The 25,419-nt window shown below is 33.3% G+C and overlaps 3 protein-coding genes across 4 annotated transcripts; 2 read left to right on the forward strand and 1 right to left on the reverse strand.

Moving 5' to 3' along the window:
- Window positions 1-337: 337 nt before the first annotated feature.
- Tsr1 (Tsr1 ribosome assembly factor) lies at window positions 338-3,559 on the forward strand. The gene is made up of 8 exons (XM_013322508.1): window positions 338-540; window positions 617-887; window positions 979-2,224; window positions 2,305-2,571; window positions 2,669-2,758; window positions 2,859-2,966; window positions 3,078-3,198; window positions 3,379-3,559. The coding sequence occupies exons 1-8, from the start codon at window positions 444-446 to the stop codon at window positions 3,531-3,533; spliced, it is 2,355 nt and encodes a 784-aa protein (XP_013177962.1). The 5' UTR covers window positions 338-443; the 3' UTR covers window positions 3,534-3,559.
- Window positions 3,560-4,735: 1,176 nt separating this feature from the next.
- On the reverse strand, window positions 4,736-11,247 carry LOC106125419 (dnaJ homolog dnj-5). The gene is made up of 9 exons (XM_013322613.1): window positions 9,514-11,247; window positions 9,133-9,299; window positions 8,342-8,459; window positions 7,063-7,216; window positions 6,594-6,718; window positions 6,403-6,505; window positions 6,141-6,242; window positions 5,795-5,904; window positions 4,736-5,357 (listed from the first exon to the last, which is right to left on the reverse strand). The coding sequence occupies exons 1-9, from the start codon at window positions 11,073-11,075 to the stop codon at window positions 5,234-5,236; spliced, it is 2,565 nt and encodes an 854-aa protein (XP_013178067.1). The 5' UTR covers window positions 11,076-11,247; the 3' UTR covers window positions 4,736-5,233.
- A 704-nt stretch (window positions 11,248-11,951) lies between these two features.
- LOC106125203 (catalase-like) lies at window positions 11,952-15,367 on the forward strand. Of its 2 annotated transcripts, none has more exons than XM_013322311.1 (3): window positions 11,952-12,090; window positions 13,030-13,333; window positions 13,912-15,367. In XM_013322311.1, exons 2-3 carry the CDS (start codon window positions 13,232-13,234, stop codon window positions 15,364-15,366), a joined length of 1,557 nt encoding a protein of 518 aa, XP_013177765.1. In that variant the 5' UTR covers window positions 11,952-12,090; window positions 13,030-13,231; the 3' UTR covers window position 15,367. The 2 variants fall into 2 exon arrangements, with proteins under 2 accessions (XP_013177765.1, XP_013177766.1); XM_013322312.1 differs by lacking the exon at window positions 11,952-12,090 and adding an exon at window positions 12,896-12,954.
- Window positions 15,368-25,419: the final 10,052 nt, after the last annotated feature.

Below are 25,419 nucleotides of genomic sequence, written 5' to 3' on the forward strand. Positions count from 1 at the left end.
CCAACTTTCAATAATGTTTCCTAGTTATTTCTAATAATTTTGTACTTATCGATAATTTTTCCTCTCATAAGAATATTTTTTAAATCAGTTGCTGGTTCTCAAAAATTAAGCACAAAGTAGCTTGGGTTAGTTTCGATCGATTGAAATATTTTTTAGATTTTTTTTAAAGCAGAGTTACAATTTAAACATTTTATCAAATTTATTTATCGTCGTTGTACAGTAATATAATGTAGATGTATACTGTAATTTAATTATTCATTATTTATATACCTTACAGATTTTCAATTTTTCGCATTTGGTGTACTCTTGTACTCATATGTCAGTGTCTTTCTTCTGTCAATGTCACTGACAAAAAATATTTTTCGTATCAGGCATGGTTGAACCATGTGTATTTGTAAATAATTACATTACTTTTTAAGTGAAAGTACATTTTACATACAAAAATGCAGCAAGCTCATCGTGCTGGGAACCTAAAACAGAGCAATAAAGTTCACAAATCACGTCACAGGTCCAAACGCAGTATTTCTGCTTCTGTTAAAGGTTAGATAGATTCATTTGACCTGTAAGCGCTTATCGTTTTTATATTAAAAATATACACTACTGTATTTTATTTTAGGTAAAATAAGTGTTGACGCGATATTTCGTCGAAATCGTCATGCGTTGAGTAAACAAGATCGTCGCAACCAGGCAATGCAAATACGCAAACGAGATCGTGAAGAAGTTCTGGCAAAGAAACGTGCCATTGGTGGTACTCGTACCCCGCCTTTCCTTGTCTGCGTTGTTCCACTTAACGCACAGCTTGATGTACAATCGGCACTGGTTATTTTAAAGACATGTTCGGAAACGGCTGCTGTTAGTCAATCTGATAATGGAATTTTACACATTAGGTAACTTTTTTAATGCAAAACATATTTTAAAATGTGAGTTATTTGTAATCATTCATTAAACCTTTTTCTAATCCATTTGATGTCTTTTCAGCTTACCAAATTTTAAACAGCGATTCTCTTTTATATGCCCTGAGATTGATAATGAATTTAGTTTACTTGATGCTCTAAAAGTTGCTGATACAGTGTTATTTGTGACATCCACTCTCGATGAACCTGTTGATGAATGGGGAGAGAAAGCTCTGGCTTTAACAATGGCCCAAGGTATACCAACACCAATTGTAGTTGCAATGGACATTGAAGGAATACACCCTAAGAAACGAACATCCGAAAAACAAAATGTTCAAAAACTCATTTCTAAATGGTTGCCGGAAGAAAAAGTATTACAGCTGGACAAAAGTTCTGATGGACTTAATGTTTTACGAAAAATTGGTAATCAAAAGCGTAAAATTATACACCACAGAGAAAAAAGACCTTATATGTTGACTGAAGAAGTAGATTATGTACCAGACTCAGATGGAGATTTAGGTACCTTAAAAGTTACAGGATATTTACGAGGAATGCCTCTGAATGTCAATGGTCTAATCCACATAACTGGGTTAGGTGATTTTCAAATGTCAAAAATAGAAGGTCTTGATGATCCCCATCCCTTGAACTTAGGCAAAGAAAATACAAAGTTTGAAACTATGGAAGCTGAAATGACTAGAACAATACTGCAAGTAGCAGATCCTGCAAAACAAGAAAGCTTAATATCAGAAAATATTCCAGACCCAATGGATGCAGAACAGACTTGGCCCACAGAAGAAGAAATAGAACAAGCAAATATTGATACAGTAAAGAAAATTAAAAAGGTTCCTAAAGGTTGGTCTGATTACCAAGCTGCATGGATTGTTGAGTCAGATCCTGAGGATGATGGCTCAGCAGAACATAGTGAAGATGAGGGTGATGAAGATAATGAGGAGTTTATGTCATGTGAAGAAGAGAATTCTGATAAAGACAATAGAGAAGATAATGATTATCAGTCTGTTACTGAATCCGAGTTTGGGCCAACTGATGAAAAGTATGATGGGACTATAGATGCGTTGGAGGAACACGAAATGTTACAAAAGTTAGCAGTGGCTAAAGAGGAACGACAGTTTCCTGATGAAGTTGATACGCCACAGGATATACCTGCTAGAGAAAGGTTTATGAGGTACAGAGGGTTAGAATCTTTTAGGACCTCCACTTGGGATTGCAAAGAGAATTTGCCGGAAGACTATGCTCGTATATTTCAATTTCAGAATTACGAACGTACTAGAAAACGCGTGTTTAAAGAATTGGAAGACAGTCTTATTAATATGGTAATAATTTATATTTTCATATAAACATAATAAATTATCTCTTGTATAATTATAACCTAACTTCTTATGTTTTGTTTCAGTATGGTTCATACATAACAATACATGTGAAAGGAGTTCGTAAAGATCTGTGGAATGCTTTCCATACATCAAATGCTAATGCTCCATTGGCTGTATTTGGTCTGCTTCCTCACGAACACAAGATGTCTGTGATGAATGTGGTGCTAAAGCGCACGGGCGCCAGTGACGAGCCCATCAAAAGTAAGGAACGGCTTATTTTCCAAGTGGGATATAGAAGATTTATCGTTAATCCCGTTTTCAGCCAACACACAAATGGAAGTAAACATAAGGTTTGTTATAGTTCTGCAATATTAAGTTAACTTACTAAATATTAATGTTTTTGTGCCAAATTAACTCTGTGGTTTAAAAATTATTTTAAAATTTCAGTATGAAAGGTTTTTCCAGCCTGCATCTACATGTGTGGCGACCTTCTTTGCACCAATCCAGTTCAGTCCTTCATCAGTTCTATGCTTTAAGGTATGTTATCTTTAATTGGTAAATGAACTTGTTTATAAACAAGAAGTTTTGTTGTTATTTTACTTAAAACAAACTTCTCAATTAATTTGTCTGTTCACAGGAGAAAAAGAACACTAAACTGCAGCTTATTGCATCTGGAGTTTTACTTTCCTGCAATCCAGACAGGCTTATCATCAAAAGAATTATTCTCTCTGGTCATCCATTTAAGGTATTGAATTTTAACACATCCCATACTACTATAATTCTTTTACCAATCAGTGGCACTGAATATTTCTATAGTATTATGTGGGAAAATAGTATTAATCTTATTTTATTTTAGGTTCACAGGAGATCAGCAGTGATAAGATTCATGTTCTTCAACAGAGAAGATGTGTTGTATTACAAACCATGCAAACTGCGGACTAAGTATGGCCGCACTGGACATATTAAGGAACCATTAGGTGAGTTAACTTAAAAAATACGAATATTCTTATAAAATATTGTAGAAATTAATAATTTACTTTAACACTTTCAGTGCTATGTTTTTATATAAAAAGTGAACTTGTTGAGTAAGTTGATGGTATTGAATGTGTTAACATATCATAAATTGAAGGAATAATTTTTGCAAATATGATTTCCAGGTACCCATGGGCACATGAAGTGTGTGTTCGATGACCAGCTCAAATCTCAGGATACTGTGCTGTTGAACCTGTACAAACGTGTCTTTCCCAAATGGACGTATGAGGACTGCATCGCTGTCAACAGGGACTGGAAGAAGGATGATATGGAGTCTTAATTATAAATATATGTCTGACATATAAATTTGAATTTTATTTCCAACCAAAGTAATAGTCTTCATGCTTTTAAATCACAAGGAAAAAAAAGCGTTTTTTGAAGGTAAAAAAAAACAAAGGAATTTTTGAAGCAATGCTGTTAAATTTATTGGTGATCATTTTTTTTTATTTTAATTTTATAGAAGTCAACTTACAATACATTTTGCTTACTAAAAGATAAAACAATGTCATTTTACATTTAAATTTTCTAATACAAATAGCTCTAGTAAATAATCATTAAAAAATAGTTTTTTTTTCCGATTTAATGAGTTTGACAGCTAATAAATGTAAATTGTAATCGCCTTGACACGTTAACAAGTTGTGTTAGGTATTCTACAGATTTACATATAAAACTGTATTTCAAAAGTATTTTACATAACACTAATGTATAAACATATAGCACACAAATGTGTAATTAGCAAGAAGATATGTAAGAAATTATTGCAATAAAATATGAAAACTAGTACTAAAATGATTCAAATATATAAATAACAATGCCACATGACAAAGATCATACATATAATAGATATTTGCATATAAATGCAAGTGAAATTGTACTATAAGGTGATAAATTTAATGAACACCATGATATAATCATTTCAGTGTATTCAAAGACTTTAGTAATAGTCTTTAAAATGTCTAGTTGTGAAAAAAGGTTGCAATATCATATCACATTTTTTCCAAATAAAATGAGCCTAATTCTAGTGTACCATTTTAACTAAGGCAAGCGTTTCAAGGACGTGTTGATTGTATTCAGTTTATTTGAAGATATCTTAGTTTCACAAATACATAAAACATGGTGACATCAAATAAATTAAGAGATTTTATTTCTTATTTTTGTCTGTAAATAAAAATGTTTTTAAGTTAAATAATTATTTAAGGTATTTATAGGCAAGTTTAAAGTAAAAGAAATAATGTTTAATTTAATTTTAGAATAAAGTGGTAATTTTATGCATGGCAACACTGTGATTTATTGTCTATGGTAAATGATAGACAATAAATTTTTACAAAAAAAAATTAATTTCTGTAATTTTTGGATTAACTTACAAATATTTTAAAACGTGATAAATAATATCAAATCGAAGATTAGGAATATTTTAGGGTGAACCCTACATAACTGATTAATGTATTACCACTTTATTATTATAAGAAAAAAAATATTTATACTTTTTTCATCACTTCATTTTAATGTTTTAAGCAAAATAATATGATACATAATCTTTATATATATTTTATGGCTATGTTAGGATTGTACAGCATTCATAAATGTATTCAAAGGCATATTTTTCACAGATTATATTAGCAATGGATGTAGTACATATGTTATTTAAGTTCTTTGATTTGCAAAAAATGTATATTTTTTGGGCCTATTTCATATTTTCTTTCGAGTTTTTTTGCTAGGAATCTTAAGTCACATAGTTATCTGTTTACTCCGTCACGTAGTGAAGTTTTCACTAACCATGGGTTTCTGAGACCAAAATCCTCGTTTAAAACATATTGTTTTCTCTGTTTTGTCAAAGATAATGACAGGGATGACGATATGCAGAGATTTAGGTTTTAGAAACCCAAAGTAAGTCAGTTTAAGTTACGTTAAATTGAGAATTAAATAACATAATCTGTATTAGCATCCATAACATTCGAGTTTGTATGTATGTATGTATGTTCATGGCTTGTGTTTGCGAGCGCGGCGACGCTTGTCCGCGTCCGTGGGTTTGCTCGCCGCGTTAGTGGACACGCCTGACTTACTGTATAAGTTGTTTAAGAATTCTTCCAAGTTAGGATCGTGGCTGTAAGAAACAATAAATCTATATCCAAAGTATACTGATTTTTTAACCGATTAAAGAAACAAGAAAATAACGGAATACATAAGAAACACGAGTGATTTAAAAAAATATATATAAAAAATTCGATTCCTACTTAGGTAAAAATTTAAAAAAAAAAAATTCTTTCGGTAAAATAATCCTTTTGTAGTCTTATGTAAATGTAAATTACCACTGAAACATACTGAAAGTAATCTTATATCTTGCGAATGTTTGGATGTATGTATGTTTGTTAGAAGATATTTCTAGAACGGTTCACTGGATCTTGATGATATTTGGCACATACGTAGAACATAGTCTGGAGAAACACATAGGACAGAGTCTCGGGCGAGAGCTTTTTAATATAAATGTTAGGAATACGAGTATGAGAGACAAGTTGAGTATGAGTATCAATTACAAGTTACCCTGTGGGCGCGGCGGCGGGGCTGTGGTTGACGTCGGCTGCCTTGTTGCCCAGCACGATGCGGTACTGCACCACGTGCCAGTCCGGCCGCAGCTGCTTCAGATTCTTCTTCTGAAAACGTAAACTAAATATATAACTCGCTGTCTACCCACCTTTTATACTGCTGCCGTGATGTTTGATACCCTATAACCTTACTTAGTAATTACTCTGCGTAATGATCCAATCCAATGATCCAATTCCTGAACTTTAAAATTAAATTAGTATTGAAAAATAACCATGAAATTCCACTACAAAAATACTTGTATTACAATACTGTACAGTGGAATCCTACACTAAACGTTGTTTACCTGGCAGCTGGCCCACTGCGTGATCTGGTAGACGCCGCCGTCCATACACGCGTAGTACATCACCAGCAGACCCATCATACTGGATTCCGCCCAGATGTCACCCTGGAATACAGAGTCATGTCAAACAGTGTCATTACAACACTTAATACCGTCCAATCATAAATACAGTTCTGTTATTAACTACAGGATCGAACGTTGATCCTTCGAGTCGGATAATCAAAGACAAGTAACATTTTGACATGAGCATAGTATATGTACTGACCTCTTTAGCGGAGTGTCGTATCTTGCACTGCGCACAGTATCGGGCGGCGTAGCACGGCCTGTCGGTCAGTACGCGCTTATGTCGACGTCCGCAGTTCGTACATCTATAACATATAGGGATTATTTTTCTAATCATAAGAAAACACTATGGAGTTAAATGTCTAGAAGTCTTTTGACAAAGGTATATTGTACCTTATTGTGTTAGCAGCAAACTCCATTTTGTCTTGCAACTGTGTCAGCAGCTGACTGAGCTCGCTCCAAGCTGCTTCCACGTGCCGAGATTCGAGTGCGTGACGCTCGTACGCTTCTCTTAATTCCTGCCAAATAACATACGTATATTTCTGAATACAATAATAACTTAAAAAAAAACGGGATTTTCAAATGTAACTTTAAATATTTTACATTTTAAACTATCACATTCGCCATTCTACTATTATCGTAAACCACATCTCAGCACAAGCCTAGAGCTTAATTGGATGGGTACAAGAAAAAAAAAAGTAAATTAACAAAAATCTGCTTATGTTAAATTTGATCCTATTTAAATACGTTAAGGGTGAGAGCATAAGAGAGATGTAATAAAATCATAATTTTTTTGCTACCCTCATTTCATAGTGAAAAGTTTTTAAATCCATTAACCTATGCTATTTTATTTATACATTACCGGTTCCCCTATGAGGTCAAATGCATGCTGCAATATCTTGAAGGCCTCTTCGGCTCCGGGTTGGGGGTTCTTGTCTGGATGTACGAGGAACGCCTGTCGTCTGTAGTACCGCTTTATGTCTTCATCGGAACACGTCACGCTGACACCTAAGATACTGCACACAAAATTATCTATGATTATGTTGTTTACTAACAGTCGCCTTCGACTTTGTCACTGCAGAATTGAAAAAAATTGCTTATAACATATCTTAGCTTGCATCAGCTCCAAGAACCGACCGATGTACGAAATAAGTAATTTTATATTACATACAGACACTACAATTTTATTAATTAACTAGCGGACCCGACAGACGTTGTCCTGTCTACACGTCTTTAATTTGAATAAATTAATATGAAGTTTATATTTGATGAAAATTGTGAATCTAAACCATTCCCAGATCCCCCCTTGAACACACACAAAAAATTTCATCAAAATCGGTCCAGTCGTTTGAGAGAAGTTCAGTGACATACACACTCACAGAAGAATTATATATATAAAGATATGTATAGATTATAAAACGATTTAAGACTTCAAGTAAAAAGGGGGCTTCCATAAATTACGTGAGGTGTGTTTTTTTTAATTTTATAAGAATTAAAAAGCAAAATCCTTATATGTTTTGAAATTAATAATCATGTATTTCATTTCCATTGTAGCATTTCCAACAGGGGATTCCCTCGTAATTGTACACATTTTAATATTGATTACAATGTACATAAATTGTTACATCATACATATGTCTTATTGTAATATTTTGCGTAAAAATGATTATATAAACATTATCGATAAATACAGTTATGCGTTGACATAAGTGTTATCAAAATCACCTACATTGATAAAGACTTAATTATAAGATTGCCACTTTATAAGCTAAAATGGTTTAATATTTTTTATAGTAGACTAGCTGTCGCCTACGTCTCCGTCCGCAAGAAATAAACAAAAAAAAAATTAGTAGCCTATGTTTTATTCTAGGCTATGTTCTGAATCTATGCCGTTGCCTTGGAGATACCTTCATTGTATCACTAATCTTGTAAACTTTTTTTTCAATTTGTTTGATATAAAATTATAGGAAATTATGCAAAACGTATCATAGTTAAGCTATTATAAATTTTTCTAAGGTACAGTCGATCTTATACAAGAGAAACCACAAAAGAAAAATTTCATCCCTTGGACTCTCCCTTATCCATGTTCAACTATATTTGATGTTTATCATGGAACAAAATATTACTAATATTAAGTTTACCTGTATGGGTCTTTTCCTTTACAAGCGAGCAATCTTTTCATAGCTTCTTCCCCGGTAGCAGGCAGTGGTATGTTTGCGTTCAATTTTGTTGCATTACTATTTGCTTCAGTTTCTGTTTCTGTAAAAAAGGATAATCTACATTAAAAAAACAACAATATGTAACAGGACTCATGACAACAAAAGATTTTTAGGCTTAATTTTAGCCCCATCTCCGATGTAATCTGGATTTGATGGATGGGAGACATAGTAAGGGGATATTCCTTTTTCTATGTGTCGCCTCCTCTGTCAATTAAAGGTTAGGCCAGAGCCTACATCTGCAATTGTGGAAGTCAATCGGCAGCATGTTTGTCATCTTATGTTATAAAAAAATGATAAGGTCAGATCTTAGAATAGGAGACCTTATAAAATTAACTAATTTTTTTATTATTTTTTTCAAAACAATGTCAATGCTAAATTCTGATATAATCAAATAAAATTGAAGGCCTAATTATAATAATAATTGTAATGGAAGAGTTATTTTAAATTATTTTTAATATGAAACAATATCACAATGAGTTGCTAAAGTGCTTATCCAATAAGATATAACATTGAAGATATGACAAAGAAGTTAAAATGGCTTATTTCAACAACATTTTTCAACCTTACAAACACAAAAACACTGATTTTTAATATTCTTTGAAAAATTTAATATAATACTAATAACAAATAATATTAATTTTAATATTTTATGGTGGTTTTAAATAACAAAATAGTATTTTAATATTTGGTGGTAATATTAAAATGGTCTATACCTTTCTTGAACCATTTAAGTTTTCTCCAGAATCCAAAGTATGTGTGTCCAAGTTTTCTATCAATGTAAAGTAAGAATTTGTTGTCCGCCATCTTGGAGAGCCAGTCCTTGCTACTGCGCCATACTGCCTGTGAGCTCATGTATGTCTGGGTAAATGCTGATGTGCAGCTGCAAATATAAATGTTTTTACCCCGGGTTTACACTGCAGAAACATTCAGGCTAAAATACTGTTCTAAAAGCAAAATATAGTATAATAGTAATAATATACTATTCTGTAATCTCTTATTTCAAGTTAATAAATACTTTATGTTAATAATATTAAAAAGATGGTTTATGTTTTTGATAAAGAATAAATAAATTAAATAGAAAACATAGAACTTACAGGTCAAAAGATAGATGTAAACTCATACCACATATATCAGAAAGCAAGTAAAAGAACCACACAATTGCCTTCCAAGTCACATCAGCCCAATGCTCCAGCCAGTTTTGAGCCAAGCCCAAATACCCAGGTTTGTTCCTTCTGAATTTGGTCTGGTTCGGTTTCTTTTTATCCTGAGCTGGTTTTGGTGTTTTGTGATAACTGCGTCCTTCTTTTCTTTTCTTCACTTTTGATGTTTCAGTTTGGCTATCGTTCAGGATGAATTGTGATTGATCATCTTCATCATCATCTATTTTAAAATCATTCTCAATGTTATTCTTTTCCACATTCTTTGTTTTGTTTTCTTTCTTATCTTTTTTATGAGATTTATCACTGTTGCTTTGTATGAAGACAAATTGACTTTCATTACTTTGTTCAAATTTTACTCCATTTTCATCATTTAAGTCATCAAGAGACGACCATCTGCGAGTCATGTTGCTTCGTTTGTTTTTTGACTTCTTGTTTGTCTTCTTGTTTCTTTCTGTATCATCTGCATTGATGTCTCCTGATTCACTGCCAGAGGATAAATTATTGGCTTGTTTTTTATCAGTTTTATGCTTATCATCATTACATTTTGCATTAGTAAGGGGCTTATCATTTTTGGAACTTAGTTTATTTTTAGTTTCAACACTCTGTGGTTTTACTTTTCGAGTATTATCGGGTTGGGGGTTGTTTTTAGTATTTTTAGCAAGCACATCTGAGTATGAGGGACGCATTGGCTTCACTTCTGCAACAATGCGCTTCTTGTTACTTGTGTCAGCCAAAGGACTATTATCGTTTCTCTTCGGAGAGCTCTCCAACTTGATTGATTGAATTGGATCTAACATGTTGTTGTTTGGTAAAATATTTAAGGAAGGTGCTTCAGGATGATTCAATGGATAATTTTGTCCAAATGGTGAATATGTACCAGAGGAGTTTGGCTCCCAGTTACCCAATACTTCTTTTATAAAGTTTGATGTTTGCATATTTGACTGCGCATTCATATTTTCCTGACAAAATGAGTTATTAGGTACATTTGCTGGAGGGGGAATAAGAAGATTATTAGGGACAGAAAAATCTTGATTCATATTAAATAAATTATGTTGTTGCATTGGCATATCACAAAGCCCCTGGTTGTTGTTGAACAATTCGTACTGTCCAGATTTTGGGAAAATAAGTTGTTGATTGTTTTCATCATAGAACACTCTTACCAGCTGTCCATTGTCTAACTTAAGCATTGCATTCCCATAGTTTGGGTTGCCTATAGAACCATTAGGTCCATTATACGAACAGTTTTCTTCTCTATTTCCAATGCATTCGTTAGTTTGAACACTAAAGTGATGTTTATTTAGATAAACATCTTTGCTGTAATTTGGAGTGTTGTAAATGTTATTATCTGCCATTGTAGCGGGATTGCTTGGGATCGGCGTGGGTTTCCTCTCGTTCATTGGACCAGGCTGACTGTTGTCACCTGTTTCCGTGCAGAAATTCCAACTATTGAGCGGTATGTCGCCGAATCTTAAATCATCAGTCGGCGACCTTGCCATGTTTAGTTTTTGTTGTAGGTTAGTATTATAAACACACTGATATTGAATTACAGTGCAAAACTCAAGAATTTAACATTTTATAATGACACGTATTGAATAATAAGTGATCTATATATCGTGGAATATATTTTTAGAAGTAACTTGACTTTTCACATTTTTCTTTGAGACGACAATAGACAACAAAGAGTATAAAAAAGTGATAGACAATAATAAAGAGCAAACAGACAATATAAATTTGTAACAGAGTGAAACAGACTAATAATATTTTTTTTATTTTGGTAAAACTTTACAATAAAGTTGGAGATTGACTTTTATTACTAACACTATCCTTCCTTAATTCAAGTTAAGATCTGCATTACGATATGGCACTGTTTCATACACATTGAATTTGAAAATCTACTATCAACAATATAATTTACTGAGACATTTTTCCGAGTCTCCGATTGAAACTTATGGAGCTCCGTCTTTTGGCGTCCAGTCCATTCGGGTTTAAATATAAATAGTCGAAAGTAATGTGAAATATTCGAACTGCCTTTTCAGTACAGTTTTGTAGTGAATAAGATATCTCGTATCGGGATTCCTTGTTGGACCTATTATGGACAGAAATATTGTATTTTAGTTTTAGCAATCTTAATTGATCTACGATCTCTTTTTCCATCTTTTATTCAATTTGTAGATTTAGATGTACTTACAATGACTCAGATTTAAATAATAATTTTATTCTATTTACATGTTTTGTGGTTTACATTTTCGATTACAAGACTGTGTTTGTGACACAGTTAAATTATGTGTACTTTAAAATGTTACACTAATAATTCTGTCAGTTTAATTTAAATAAAATGCGACGATAGCAGCGCGCCTGACATAATGATTACAAGCCTGCTCTTTTGTTTGGTGTTTCTCAACGGTCGTTGGAGTGTGACGAGCCGGCGATGAAATATGTACGTTCACTCAGCAAGCACCAGATACGGTACGTGATAACGGTGATCTCTGTACGTCTTCCGCTGTTAACTAGGTGAGAGAACATATAACATACTACAACATTTTATAGCTCTATAGAATAACGCCGATTCATTTATAATAGCAAATTTGCTAAAATGAAGTTTCGGGTTTTGAGTATGCGTTTGGGATATGAAATTTATTTTGCCAGTTGGATGTGATTAAAAAATCTCTGATACCCGCATAACAATACTTGTAACTATTCAAATTTGTTTTACTCTGTTTAGTTTTTTGTTTTGTCTTGACTTAAATAACCAATGTGTGATAATGGATTTCAAGTGGAGAATAGCATACTTCTTTAGAATTAATCCGTATGCTGGATTAAAATTACTTGTCATCTTCGATTAACAGTAGTAAATATTGTTCAAATTTCCTCACTAAATAATCCGTTTTAAGTTTTTTGCCAATATTATATTATGATATAAACATTGCATTGTTTAAGTAAAAATAATTAAACTTTAATTCCTATGGTAGGGTAGTAGCTAACTCGAACGTCATTCAGTAAAACGATGACAGTAGAATCGCATATGAGTAAAAGTTTACTTTTTTTTAATTTTCTTGAATAAGGTTCTGACACAGTCTCTGCCAATATAAAATCTATTATACTTTAGTAATTTTATAACACTTTCAATGACTTTATTATGTGAGCGACATTCTAGATAACCCAGATTTTATAATGAAAATTGTAGCAAGCTTCATGGTTTTATTTCATTAGTAATTTGCATTTAGTGCGTACTAAACACCAGTTGTTCTTACAAGTTATTAGCTTGGCTGTTAAAACGTATTATTACGTTAAAAGTAATCTACTGTTTCTAAAATTGTCACAACAAATCATGGTTTGGTTAAGAAACAAAACTTGCAAATCTTGATAAATATATAGGTTGGTTATAGCACGTTATTTTCTATTTAATTCTTAATCGTTAAACTTTACGTTTAATAAAACAATTTGTTTCAGATCCAAATATAATAATTGTGACACTGAAAACACGTAAGCTGTTCAACATTTTTCACTTTCGTTGGGCAATAGTTGCGCGGCCCATGAGACTTGGCCAGTGAGAGACAAGGCCGAGCTGTTGACTGAGATATAAAGACTGTGCTGATAGACCAAACAACCGTTTGACTCTAGTATCTCGGAGAGGATGCTGGAAGTGTAAACAATGATGTTACGAGGTTTTCTTCTGGTTCTAATCGTGGCGGCGGGAGCAAATGGAAATGACCCAGCTGGACAACAAATTTTGCTCTTTAAGGAAAAGACGAAGGTTTGTTTTGGAATACTTTTATAATTTTGATTCACTGATTTACCGTGGGTTTCCGACGTCAAAATCTCTGGATAAATTATATCGTCATCCCTGCTTTCATCTTTGACAAAAGAGGGATAACAATATGTTTTAAACGGGGTTTGGTCTCAGAAACCCACGGTAGGATGTTATTTACTTATGAACAAATAATTTTATTTTTTCGGTAAATTATATATTTTTTATTTCAAATCTTTATGTTCTAAACTATATTTCGTGAAATGTTATGGTTGCGAAAAAAGTGTATTTACTTCACTTTTTGTTACAATAAGATTATTTTAACTTTGAATGAAGTTAGTATTTACAGGTATTGATTGATCGCTCCAATGTAAATTAAAGGCGTAGGCTGCGACAAACTGTTATATTTTTCATAACATCGGAAAGTCTATGAGGGTCATGACATAGTTCGAATAATTGTATTGTGACAAGGTCAATCTATTATATAAATTGGTCCAACTACTGATTTTCAATCAAGAAACTAAAGCATATACCTAAATTAAGACAGTTTAAAAAAGTAATTTAACTTCCATTTTTTATTTTAGGGACCGATCGGTGTTATGACAACGAGTGCTGGTGCTCCAATAGAATACAAAGATGCTACAGTAACCCTTAACTCTAATTTAATATTTAATGAATACTTTATGGACTCACTAACACATCTTGTTCGAGAGAGAATACCAGAACGTCTAGTCCATGCGAAAGCAGGAGGCGCATTTGGCTACTTCGAAGTAACCCATGACATTACTCATATTTGCAAAGCCAAACTATTTAGTAGAATCGGTAAAAGAACACCGATAGCAGCAAGATTTTCACCAGTAGTCGTTGAAAGAGGAGGAATAGATACTTCCAGAGATGCCAGAGGATTTGCCCTCAAGTTTTACACTGAAGAGGGTAACTTTGACATCGTAGGCTTCAATACACCAATGTATGTTTACAAAGATCCTCTTTTGTTCTCCACCTTTGTAAGAGCACAAAAAAGAAATCCAGCTACGAATCTCATCGATGGGAACATGCTTTGGGATTTCTTGACTTTACGACCTGAAAGTTTACATATGTTTCTCTTAGTGTTTGGCGATAGGGGAATACCAGATGGATATCGTCATATGCCGGGATTTGGAATACATACATTTGAAGTTGTTAATGAACACGGAGAAAAGAGTTTCGTTAGATTCCATTTTACACCAAATGCGGGAATTAAAAATCTTAGATCTGAGGAAGCTAGAAAAATCGCAGCTATCGATCCAGATTATGCTACTAGAGATTTATACAGAGCTATAGGTAATGGAGATTTTCCTAGTTGGAAAGTTAGTATACAAGTGTTATCTCTTGATGACGTCAAGAATGCAGGTTTTGATGTTTTCGATGTAACCAGAGTATTGCCTTTAGATGATTATCCACTGAAACCTGTTGGTGTGTTTGTACTGAACAAAAATGCAATAAACTATTTTGCTGAAATAGAACAGCTAGCTTTCAGTCCTGCTAACTTAGTACCAGGAATTTTAGGGGGACCTGATAAAGTTTTTGAAGCTCGTCGTTTAGCTTACCGGGACGCTCAGTATTACCGTTTGGGAGCAAACTTTAATAGGATACCTGTAAATGGTCCTATTCAAGTTAAAGTCTTGGCTTACAATCGTGATGGTAGACCTCCAGTTAAAGACAATGAAAAAGATACTCCAAATTATTACCCAAATTCGTATAACGGAGCTGCAGCGTATGTGGATAAGAAAAGAGCAGAGTTAATCGATATATATCAAGATGACCCAAATAATTTCCAGCAAGCAACAGAATTATACGTAAATGAGATGACGAAGGATGAACGAAGTCGCCTTGTTGAAAATGTACTGTATAGTTTAGGAGGCGCAGCAAAATTTCTACAGGAAAAAGCTGTCAAGTTATTTTCTATTATACATCCAGATTTAGGCGATCGTATTGCAGAAGGTCTAGCATCAAATAGAACAAAACATTATCATTATGATGATGGCTATTTTGTTTACTAAAATTGTCAGACTGCATTTTGTATTTAATGTAAAAATTGTAGTTGCAGCATGTGTCTTGGGTATAGGTTTGAAATAATCTGTGATATTTTACGTATATTTTTTGGTTTATCATTTTGTTAATATAAGTTTTTGTATTTTTATATTATTTCTTAATACATTTTGTACCAAGTACATCAGGAAAATATAGTAATTGATCTTATTTTACCATGTTTTTATATTTTTCAGTATTATTTTTTGAGCCAGCGATTTATTGTTACTTTCAAACTGATTTTTCTTAATGATTACGTACGACGTACTCTGATAATGTTGATAAAATACTGAAATGAAAATGAAAATATTGTTAAGACACTTACAACCATAAAGATGAACTGTCTTTTCATAGGTCTTTTATTTACCTTAAGGGTCATCGATGATTTTATTTTTATTTTTCCCGTAACTCCCAACACTTAAACGATCTCTCCCTGCAGATGATACCCTAGAAGCGTCCATGAAAATAAATATTTGAAAGCTACAATTATCCCGATTTTTATTTCAATTATCAGACTGCCTTGAAAAAATAAATAGCAATGTTAGTGATGAAAATTGCTGGTGCTAAGATCTAAGGTTTCTAATTATTATCGACAATGTGCGTAGATGTAACAGTGTAACAGTGGTAGAGCCCGCTTTAACATCTTCGCACGAATCGGCCCGGCTCGCCCGGTGAAATACCACGACCACACAGAAGACAGGCGTGAAGTGAAAGCTATTCCGCGTTTCGTCTGATGAGTGTGCGTCCCGGAGGCCAATATTAGTCCTCTTTCCCTTCCCGCCCTTTTCCTTATAAGGAAAGGATGGGAAGTGGAAGTGGCCTTTCTGGGTGAGAGGATGCATGGAAAGGGAAAATATTTTCTTTCTTTGCATCCTCTCCTCCGTCGATTAAAGGTAGGCAACGCATATGCAATTGCGTGTGTCTATGGGCAACGGTCACTTCGCTATTTCAGCGATTTCAGACCGCTCGCTCGTTTGCCACCATTTGATATAAAAAAAGATGTGTAAATGTTCGTAATATGGGATAGATTACAAGTTAAATGTTAAGGTTATCGGTACTGCACGCAGCTCAGGTGTCGACATACTACGCCAAGGGCAAGGACGAATAGGATCAATCACTTCCGATTGTTATCATTCTAATTCCGCAATCACTATAATTAATCCTCTATATAGGCAGCTTACGAGAGTGCTGCAGTGACCCAAAGTTGGCATAAGACCTCCGACAATAAAAGTAAATAGATTCATTATGTTACACTGTCTGCTGATGGAAAATATTTGGAAGGATTAGTAGATAATAACCAAATATGTTGTATAAAATACTAGCTGTCGCCCGCCACCCCTTTCGTGCGGGATTAAAAAAACATAATAAGTAGCCTATGTGTTCTTCCAGACTATGTTTTATATGTATGCCAAATTTCATTGAGATCAGTTCAGTCGTTTTAAAGATATCTTCAAACAAATATCCATCCATCCATCCATCGAAATATTCACATTTATAATATTAGTAAGATTAGCGGTAATTCCATCTAGTCATAAAACGAGACTGAATCACAGTCAATAAGACGAAAGTTCAGCAGACTGTCTTACTCATTGGTTTTCCCTAGCTATTTGCTAACCAAAGTTTATACAAAATTCGTAAAACTTATATCCATTCTTATAGAACTTGAATCCATTAGGTTTTCCTTTTTCTATTTAGTTCTTGAAAGCATGGTGAAATAAGAGGAACCCCGACTGTGTCGCGTAGGCCTGCTAATATGGCCTTTCTTAATAGCGTTTCGTAACTAAGATGACGCTACGAACATACGCTTTCGTTAGTATTATTTATAAGATTTACCAGTCTCTGACAATTACACTCTATTGTATTCTGGTCTATTAATGTTTAATTAAATGCTATTATAACCTTTTATAAGTCAATAGACGCGTGATAGACGCGACGCGAGTTGTAAAATCTGTCTGTGTGTTTGTTATGACTACGGCCTACAAAGTAACACATTTAAAAATAGCACATAATTATCTCGACAGATTTGTATACTACAATTAACAGGATTAACTAGTGAAGTTTGATCTTAGTTTATTCCTCCACTTAACACGTCTAGTTACCACAACAATTTAAAATTCTTCTGGTATTTAAATGATGTCTGCAGTTCTGTACCATCTTAGTGGCCTTATTACAATTGTCTAAGGTCTATATTTCAATGATAAGAACCTTTTACCTTCAGGCTCCATGGCTGTATTACACCAAATATGGGTCTGTCGCGAGTCGACTCCTTATTATTTCAATCTAATTGGCAATATCTGCTTTCGTTTATAGCCGTGTTAGGAATTCGAGGTGGAAAATTTAAAGCGTCCACGGTATTATTATAGACATTATCACTATCGGAGTTGCAACGCAATTTATAACGTTTTGTCGCTCAGAATACGGATGCGGTGATAAAGATTTTATTTGCTATTGTTCTAAGAAGTTTTCGATTCTCTGTAATCGCTTGAACTAATTCTGGTTAATGTATTCTGTAATCGAGATATCATTTAGCCGTCGCAGCTGTTTTGTTATATAATTCATAGCCAATTGCTTTGTACATATATGCTTCTATGTTTTATTATATTACATTTAATTAAAATTTAAAAACACGCGTTGTAAATTATTTTTATATAGTACCGAATAACTGGCACATTCCGAGTCCTTAAAAATCCACTTCTTAGACCAACAATCATCAAACGTTTTTGAGTCACGTTTGGCCCATATATGTTCATTACTGCAGCAAAATTAAATAGACATTTTCCTCCTAAATGTTACTAACTATATCTTGTAATTTATTTTTGTTATAATACTTTACATATCTTTTTAACTTCTCATATATATCGTGATGGTTAAATAAACTACAATAAAATGATTACAATAACGATGTGTAAAACAAACTTGACTACTCGAATTGCCTATTGTGCTTAACATTGTTTTGACGAAGTTAACCAACCTAAAATAAAAACTGAAACTTAATGCGGCCACAGACTAAAAAATACAAAGAAAGCCTAAGCTCGTATTGCAGTTTGCTCGATTTAAGTGAAATGTTTTGTTTCATCTGTGGCTACTTTTATAAACTGCGAGAATAAGTTCGTACTGAGTGCTTAAGAGGTTTGTAACTTGAACTCAACGCAAAGAAATCCTTTCACAGTTTCTGTATCGTGGGAACGCTGTGGAATTTGCTTAACGTGTTAAATAAATTACAATTTATTTGACATTTCATAAAACACTTTATGTTTGTTGTTAAGTGTTTTATTTAAAAGATAACTTTAGTTATTGCTTAATATCAGGTTTTTAAAGTCGTTATTTTGATTGATTTATAGCTTATAACAAGGTAGAAAGTGTCCATACTTTTTATGACAAAATTATTATAAATATAAATATGTAAACGTTTTAAATATTAAGCATATTAAAGCTGGTAAAGCGTAATAACGGTTAAAAGGACAGCATGTAACCGCAACATCACTAGATAGCGAGCGACCCATCTCGGGAGGTCTATTCTGTCGTCAATCAGAGCGCCTCGGCGACGGGACAGCGTGCGACATTCGATACGAAGCATCCGACACCGGCTTTCGCGTCGCCGCCTCGTGTCGGCTCCGTGTCGACGTCGTGTCGGGCGACGTGCGATCAAACACCTATCAATTACACGTGTCGCTCCGTTGGTTTCAATGCGTGGATGGGTTCATAAGATGGGTCTCTACGCGGAATAACTACGATGTATGTATTTTCGTATTATTAAAAAGCTCATGTCCATAATGTTACGTACTTAGAAGTGGAAGTATGAATGAAAATAAACCGAGCTGTCTTTAGTTATCGTGTCACTTGTTACATTTCGTCAAGTGTATTTGAGGTGTGACCAAAGAGTGTGTGACTATTCTGCCTGAATTCACAATAAATTTCAAGTGTCAAACGCTTGTCAAATCAATACGTTATGTAAAGCTTTCAAATAACTAAAGAACAAGTTCAGCTTAAGTTGGTATTTAAGATTAATTGTGGTAGTGCGCCAGACTTAAGATTACTTCACGATTAAGGGAAGCTCAAGAGACGGAAAAAACAAATCAATAATGATTTTATCAATAGTAAAAGTCTGATTATATAAATTTTGTCCTTTTGTAAACTTTAGTGTTGTATGAAATTCAAAAAAATCGTAGTTACCTAACATATCAAACATTTTATGTGCTTAATCTTAGTTTAAAAGTTTAAACAAAGCTGCATTTGTTTTCTACTTTTGATGTATTAAGTTACTTGCAAATAATCGACCGGAATGCACGTCAATTGACACTAAACTAATTAGTTATCGATTCGGAAATGGTATCAATATATTACGAATGTTAGTTCTTAAGTTACAAAAAGTCCATTTCCGTAATAATAAATTAGTACAAACCGCAAAATGAAAACCAAAAATTCGTAATATTTTATCTAAATGTTACAGTGTAATATAGTTCTTACGGTGAAGGAAAACATCGTGCAACCTGCACATATCTGAGAAGAAATTCAAAGATATGTGTGAAGTCAACAAACCCGCACTTGGCCAGCGTGGTTGACTATGGCCTAATCACCCTTAACTTAGGGTAGGCTCCGAGCCCCTCGATGGGGACGATTAGTGAGCTGATGATGACGTTACAGTGTAATAAGTGTTATATTTATATAAAAAACAAAAGACATACATAATTCCTTTTAATTTGGCATCTTGTACAACATGAGATTGTTGTTTGAAAAATTTTTATTGTTTTTACCGGATTAACTCTAAAACTACGCAACGGATTTAAATAATTCTTTTGGTATTTGAAAGTCTTTTTTATTAGGAATTTACGCGATAGTGTGATATCTCTTTCTTTCCGAGAGTAACAAGACAATAGCAAAAGTATTATGAGCTCAGTGCGTCTGTAAATTATACGTGTACTTTTTAGTAAGTTTTTCTATGACCCTATGTTATGTTTAACAACAGTTTCGTAATGTGAACGGTCAGATTGAGTTCGTTATTGTTTGGAATGATTACGCTGGAAGACACAGGGAGCGGAAGGCTGATATAATTATACGACGGTGTATTGCTGCTAACGAGGTTAGATGAGATCATGATAACATTAGTACATTTCTCATTCCGTAATATCCGTCTGGCAAATTAATTGATGAATGTTGTTTTGTTTTTTTGATATATGTGACATAAGTTGCAGTGTGCTTTTTATCATTTGAAGTGGAAAGTGTTCGCGGTTTCTATCTACTAGTACTTATGTATATTTCGTGATGTCAGTTCTCAGGTAACCTTATCTTTATCAATATTAGATTAATATGATTAGTATAAATATAGTTAATTTTGTCGATATGTAATAGATAAACTGTAAAGATTTATTCTAAACATAACACAATTATCAAAAGTTTTAAACAAATTCATGAATCGAAACCACATTTAATAAAATTCAATAAATAAATAAATTGTTATTTGGCATTTGTCGGGATCAATATCTTTATAATAGTTAATGTTTTGGCACGGATTCCTTGGTTGAATTGATGTTGCTTGGGAAGAGGTCTATTGGAATGTAAGGTACGTTGGATAGACGAGGAAGCTAGCCAATAAACAACGGTCGGTTACAATAAACATGTTGAAATGTAATAAATACATTCATATATCTGCACCAGAGACATCGGTATAGAATGTTAAGTTTAAGTGTAGAATTTATACAAAATTATAATAGGTCAGTAAGAATTTTTTTGTTGAAAAACTTCGAATTTATCTTTGTTCAAAAAATTCGCTGTTTTTAGAAGTCAAAGCTTTCTTTTTGCTAAAAGACTTTTGCTTGTCTAAAGTTCAATTGTTAGAGACGTTTAGTAGTAAAATCTACATTTATTTACATGTATTATGTAGTTACAGAACTATCTTACAGCGAAGTAAATGAATATTAATAGAGTAATAAATGAACGGATAAGAACATAAAAAGGGATAGTGTGACAATTTCTCATCGGCCTCTAGTGTTACACATATCGAATCCAGCTTTCTAGTGAAAACAGAGCGTTTGCGGTGGCTTGTGCAACGCGCGGAAGACCCGGGGTAGCGATAGCAAAAGAAACACTAATCTATTAAAAAACGCTTAGAACCGTAACGTTGGACAAGATATTAGTTTATTTATTATTCTTCTTCCAGTGCCTCTTCAGTCTTGAATTCTGGTCGCTAACTTGAAAAATTTGTTCCTGTCAAGTGCAAGGTGAAATTTAATTTATTAACATAACTTATTTCCACATTATAAGTTTAACAATAATATTTATAATATGTTTTTACTAAACTTTTAAGGAAGACTATAACAATCATACTAAGATTTTGACTGCATATTAACAATTGTTTTAAAAAATAAATTAGCAAAAATAGTTGAATAGTCGACCCCCATATATTTAACATACGAAAGCACAAAGAATTAAGTTTAAAATTTAATATTTTAGAAATTGGCAAATAGAAGCAAGTTGAACAATTAAAGATATTTTTTTTCATAACTTTTTTGCTAGCTGTACTTGTACTACAGGAGCATATAACAATTGTAACACATTGGCGACAAACAATTTATGTGAAGTATCACGCCCTGCCCTGTCGGCTAGATCCAGAGATATGTTCATTGTTACATGTTATGTTACGTACTATACGTAATTAGTGGTTGAATTATAGCCACGTACAAAATGCAATTGTTCTTAACAGACGATAGAACATGCTAGTGGTGAGAATTAAATTCTTAAGCAAAAATCTTTATGTAATTCATCTTTTTTTAAACGTTTGCAAATCAAAAAGATAAGTTTTTTTATCCATGGAAATGGACGTTAAAAATGGTTAACAGAAAATATTAGAAACCTTAGTAGAGTCGTTAGAAATTTGGAATGATTTTTCCGTAGTAAATCAACTATTTATTACATTTATTTTATTACACAGATAAAATCAGTGAATTATTATGAAAATCATTGAATATAAAAGCATAAAGGCTTTTCTAGTTTTGGTTTTATTCACCCCGTTTTATTGGTGGTAAGATATTTTCAAAGGTGAAATCGCTTACAATTACGTAAACCCCAATTAAAAACGTCACTCCATTGGTTTTAAGACGAAAATCTATGTATCTAACATATCGTTCACATTCCTATCTTTGACAAAACAGAGATAACGATATATTTAATCGGGGATTTTGGTCTCAGAAACCAACCATTTATAATTTAATTTATTGCCGTATATTAAATATTTAACGCTTAAGCAATACTTTGACCAGTATGTAAACGTAATGGCATAAACGTGTGTCATAAAAATACTTATTGTAAATCAGATCGAATAGCTTAATCTTTATTTGTGTATTGGACTACTTTAGCTCACCTTCAGGCTAGAAGCTCGACGTTGCTCATACATTATGAAACGTTACATTCGTATAATCGCCGTTGTTGACTAACCAATCGCAATCTATTACTTCTGCAATCGCCAGAGGGCGTTATCAGGGCGTGGTTGGTATCGACTCCCGTAAATTCTACTCTTAAATGGTCAAAGAAAGTATTGTTCGATATAGCTTTATGTGTGGCAATCTTATTCAAAGCATTCGATCTTCCAACACTCAATTTTGTCCTTAAAAGTCTAGATATGTAGTGTGAATTCAACAGCTTATGGATTTAAATTGAAAAGATCTTTAAATTCTGAAGTTACTTCGTAATTTCAATTTCATACGAGTATATGATAGTACTGTATCAGGCATTATTTTTTTTAAAAGAGAAGGGGGCAAACGAGCGGCAGGAACACCGAGGTGATCAATGACACCAATGGACATCTGCAACACCAGAGGAACTGCAGATCATTGCCGGTCTTTAAGGAAATGGTATGCTCGCTTCTTGAAGGATCAAAGGATATTAACATTAATAAAGACATCGATTAGGTACTGAACATTAAATCATTTGCAATTATAATGGATAGGTTCACAAATGGTTTTCAATTAGAAAGGTTCATTGAGACAACTTATGCAGTACTAAATCAATGTATCCGCAGTAATAATCTGCAAACTGCAATGTAAAATTTGGCAATAAAATCATAAAAATCTTTGGCAAATCAATTTATACTGATTTATCTTATTATGCAGAAAAACATGAAGTTTTGCCAAATTAAAATCGAAAGAAAACGCGATACAATTAGTCGCATAGACGACAAAGATAAGCCAAGCCGTCTACCAGAAAAATGTATTTTGTATTGTTACAAACGAAGACCAAGAAGCTACGACTTAAGATTGTTACTGTTGCTACGTTAATACCATAATTGTTGCGTACTACGAATCAAAGAATAGTTAAAGATCCGTTAGTTCGCAAGTTAAATGCAATATGTTCAAGTTGATTATTTTATGCAATATATTAAGGTGTTGCCTGTTTACGTTATATAGAAGGAATGTATGAGGCACGCAGTGGGCCTGTGAAATGGTCGTGCGGGTCGCATTACACGGCATGGAGCGGCTAAAGGTGAACTAGTGAAAGGGGCAGTGATTGACCCCAAAGGTCTATTCTGAAACTATTGTTACATGTGGAAACCATTTGCTAATAGCTCATAATGTAACGTGATAATATTAGGTAAATGAAACCAAAGCTTTAAGAGACCAAGGATAGGGTATTTTTCATCGGGTAATTAATATTTGGTATGGTGTAAAATTCTGTTCAGGAAAAAATATTAAGTATTGATTAAGTTTGTATGTAGTTAACTCTTATAGGAGTAATTTAATCACAGTTTCGATATATATTACTTAAATGCAAAACATTGCAGATTAACCATATAAGTAGTATTCCGCGACTGATTTGTGCCACTTGGCAACATGTATGCCAAACCCTGGAGGAATTCAATTATTTGCATTTATATGTACTACTTTACATACCTATGTATTGAACTTCAATAACTATGATTCCCTAACACTATATTGTTGCCGTTCTTTCCTTTTCTTATCTTTGTATTTATTAATTTCCAAACTTAGTTCATCATCTGCCTCGCTTACTTGACTTAAAGTCCTATGTCCCCGTAGTGAGGCAGAGCGCGTCCACAGTGCGCCTCCAGTTAGCTCTATTTGCGCTGCACATAAGAATTTGTAAACCTTATAATGATTAGGCTTATTTTTTACTGCTGGCCGCTTACCTTTCGCCAACCTTACTAGGTAGGAATAAATTGTAATCAGCTATAATTATTTAGTTCATAATTACTTCTAAATCTTTTACAACATTAAATAACAATAAACATTTATAATCAAGCATTATAAATAGACCGAAAGTTTATGTTCTTAACTTAGGCTTAGTAGTGTTCATCATATTTTTAAACAACTTGATATTCGTTCTTTAATCTTTATTCAACGTCTTCAGTTGGTCTTTCAAAACTTCCTTTCCTATAGATGAGGGTCATCTAGTTCGAAGCAACTTGCTTATCTTCCTTTAGAAACTTATGTTAGTATAGTCGAGTTCCGAGTACTTTAAGATAACTAAGAAGTTCAATATAGTAAACTCTATAGTACATGAACTTCGCCAGACGAGCTTTTGTGTACAAATACTGTTAGTGTAGTATGTTGTGAACTCCTGGACAATGTACATCTAAGAATATAACCCTCAATTTCATTCCTATTGAATCACTTGTCTGAACATGTTCGACACAAGGGTTAAGCTCTCTTGAAATGACCATTTGTTTACACGTCATGGCGCATTGTAGCATTCCGCCTTCATGGTGTGGAGAAAAGTACATTTGATATTAAACTCAAATACATTGGTACAAGATTGCATTTGCGAAGAACTTTAATATGCTAAATATTTTACAATATACAAAGAATTTATTTCACCAAGGCATGAGCGACTAGAATATCCTGAAGGTCCGCCGTAAAATTTCCATATTCGCGTTACTTTTAAAATAATATTCGATTTATTTTTATACTGCTGCTAAAATACAAAAAAATAATCAACTGATTTTCAATATTGGTCCTTATTGGATGCATGATTTGTTGTGTCCTGAGATTCACACCGATTCACAGCTAACACAGTCA

The sequence above is a fragment of the Papilio xuthus genome, unplaced genomic scaffold (genome assembly GCF_000836235.2).
Source record: "Papilio xuthus unplaced genomic scaffold, Pxut_1.1 DF825928.1, whole genome shotgun sequence".
Taxonomy (NCBI): domain Eukaryota; kingdom Metazoa; phylum Arthropoda; class Insecta; order Lepidoptera; family Papilionidae; genus Papilio; species Papilio xuthus.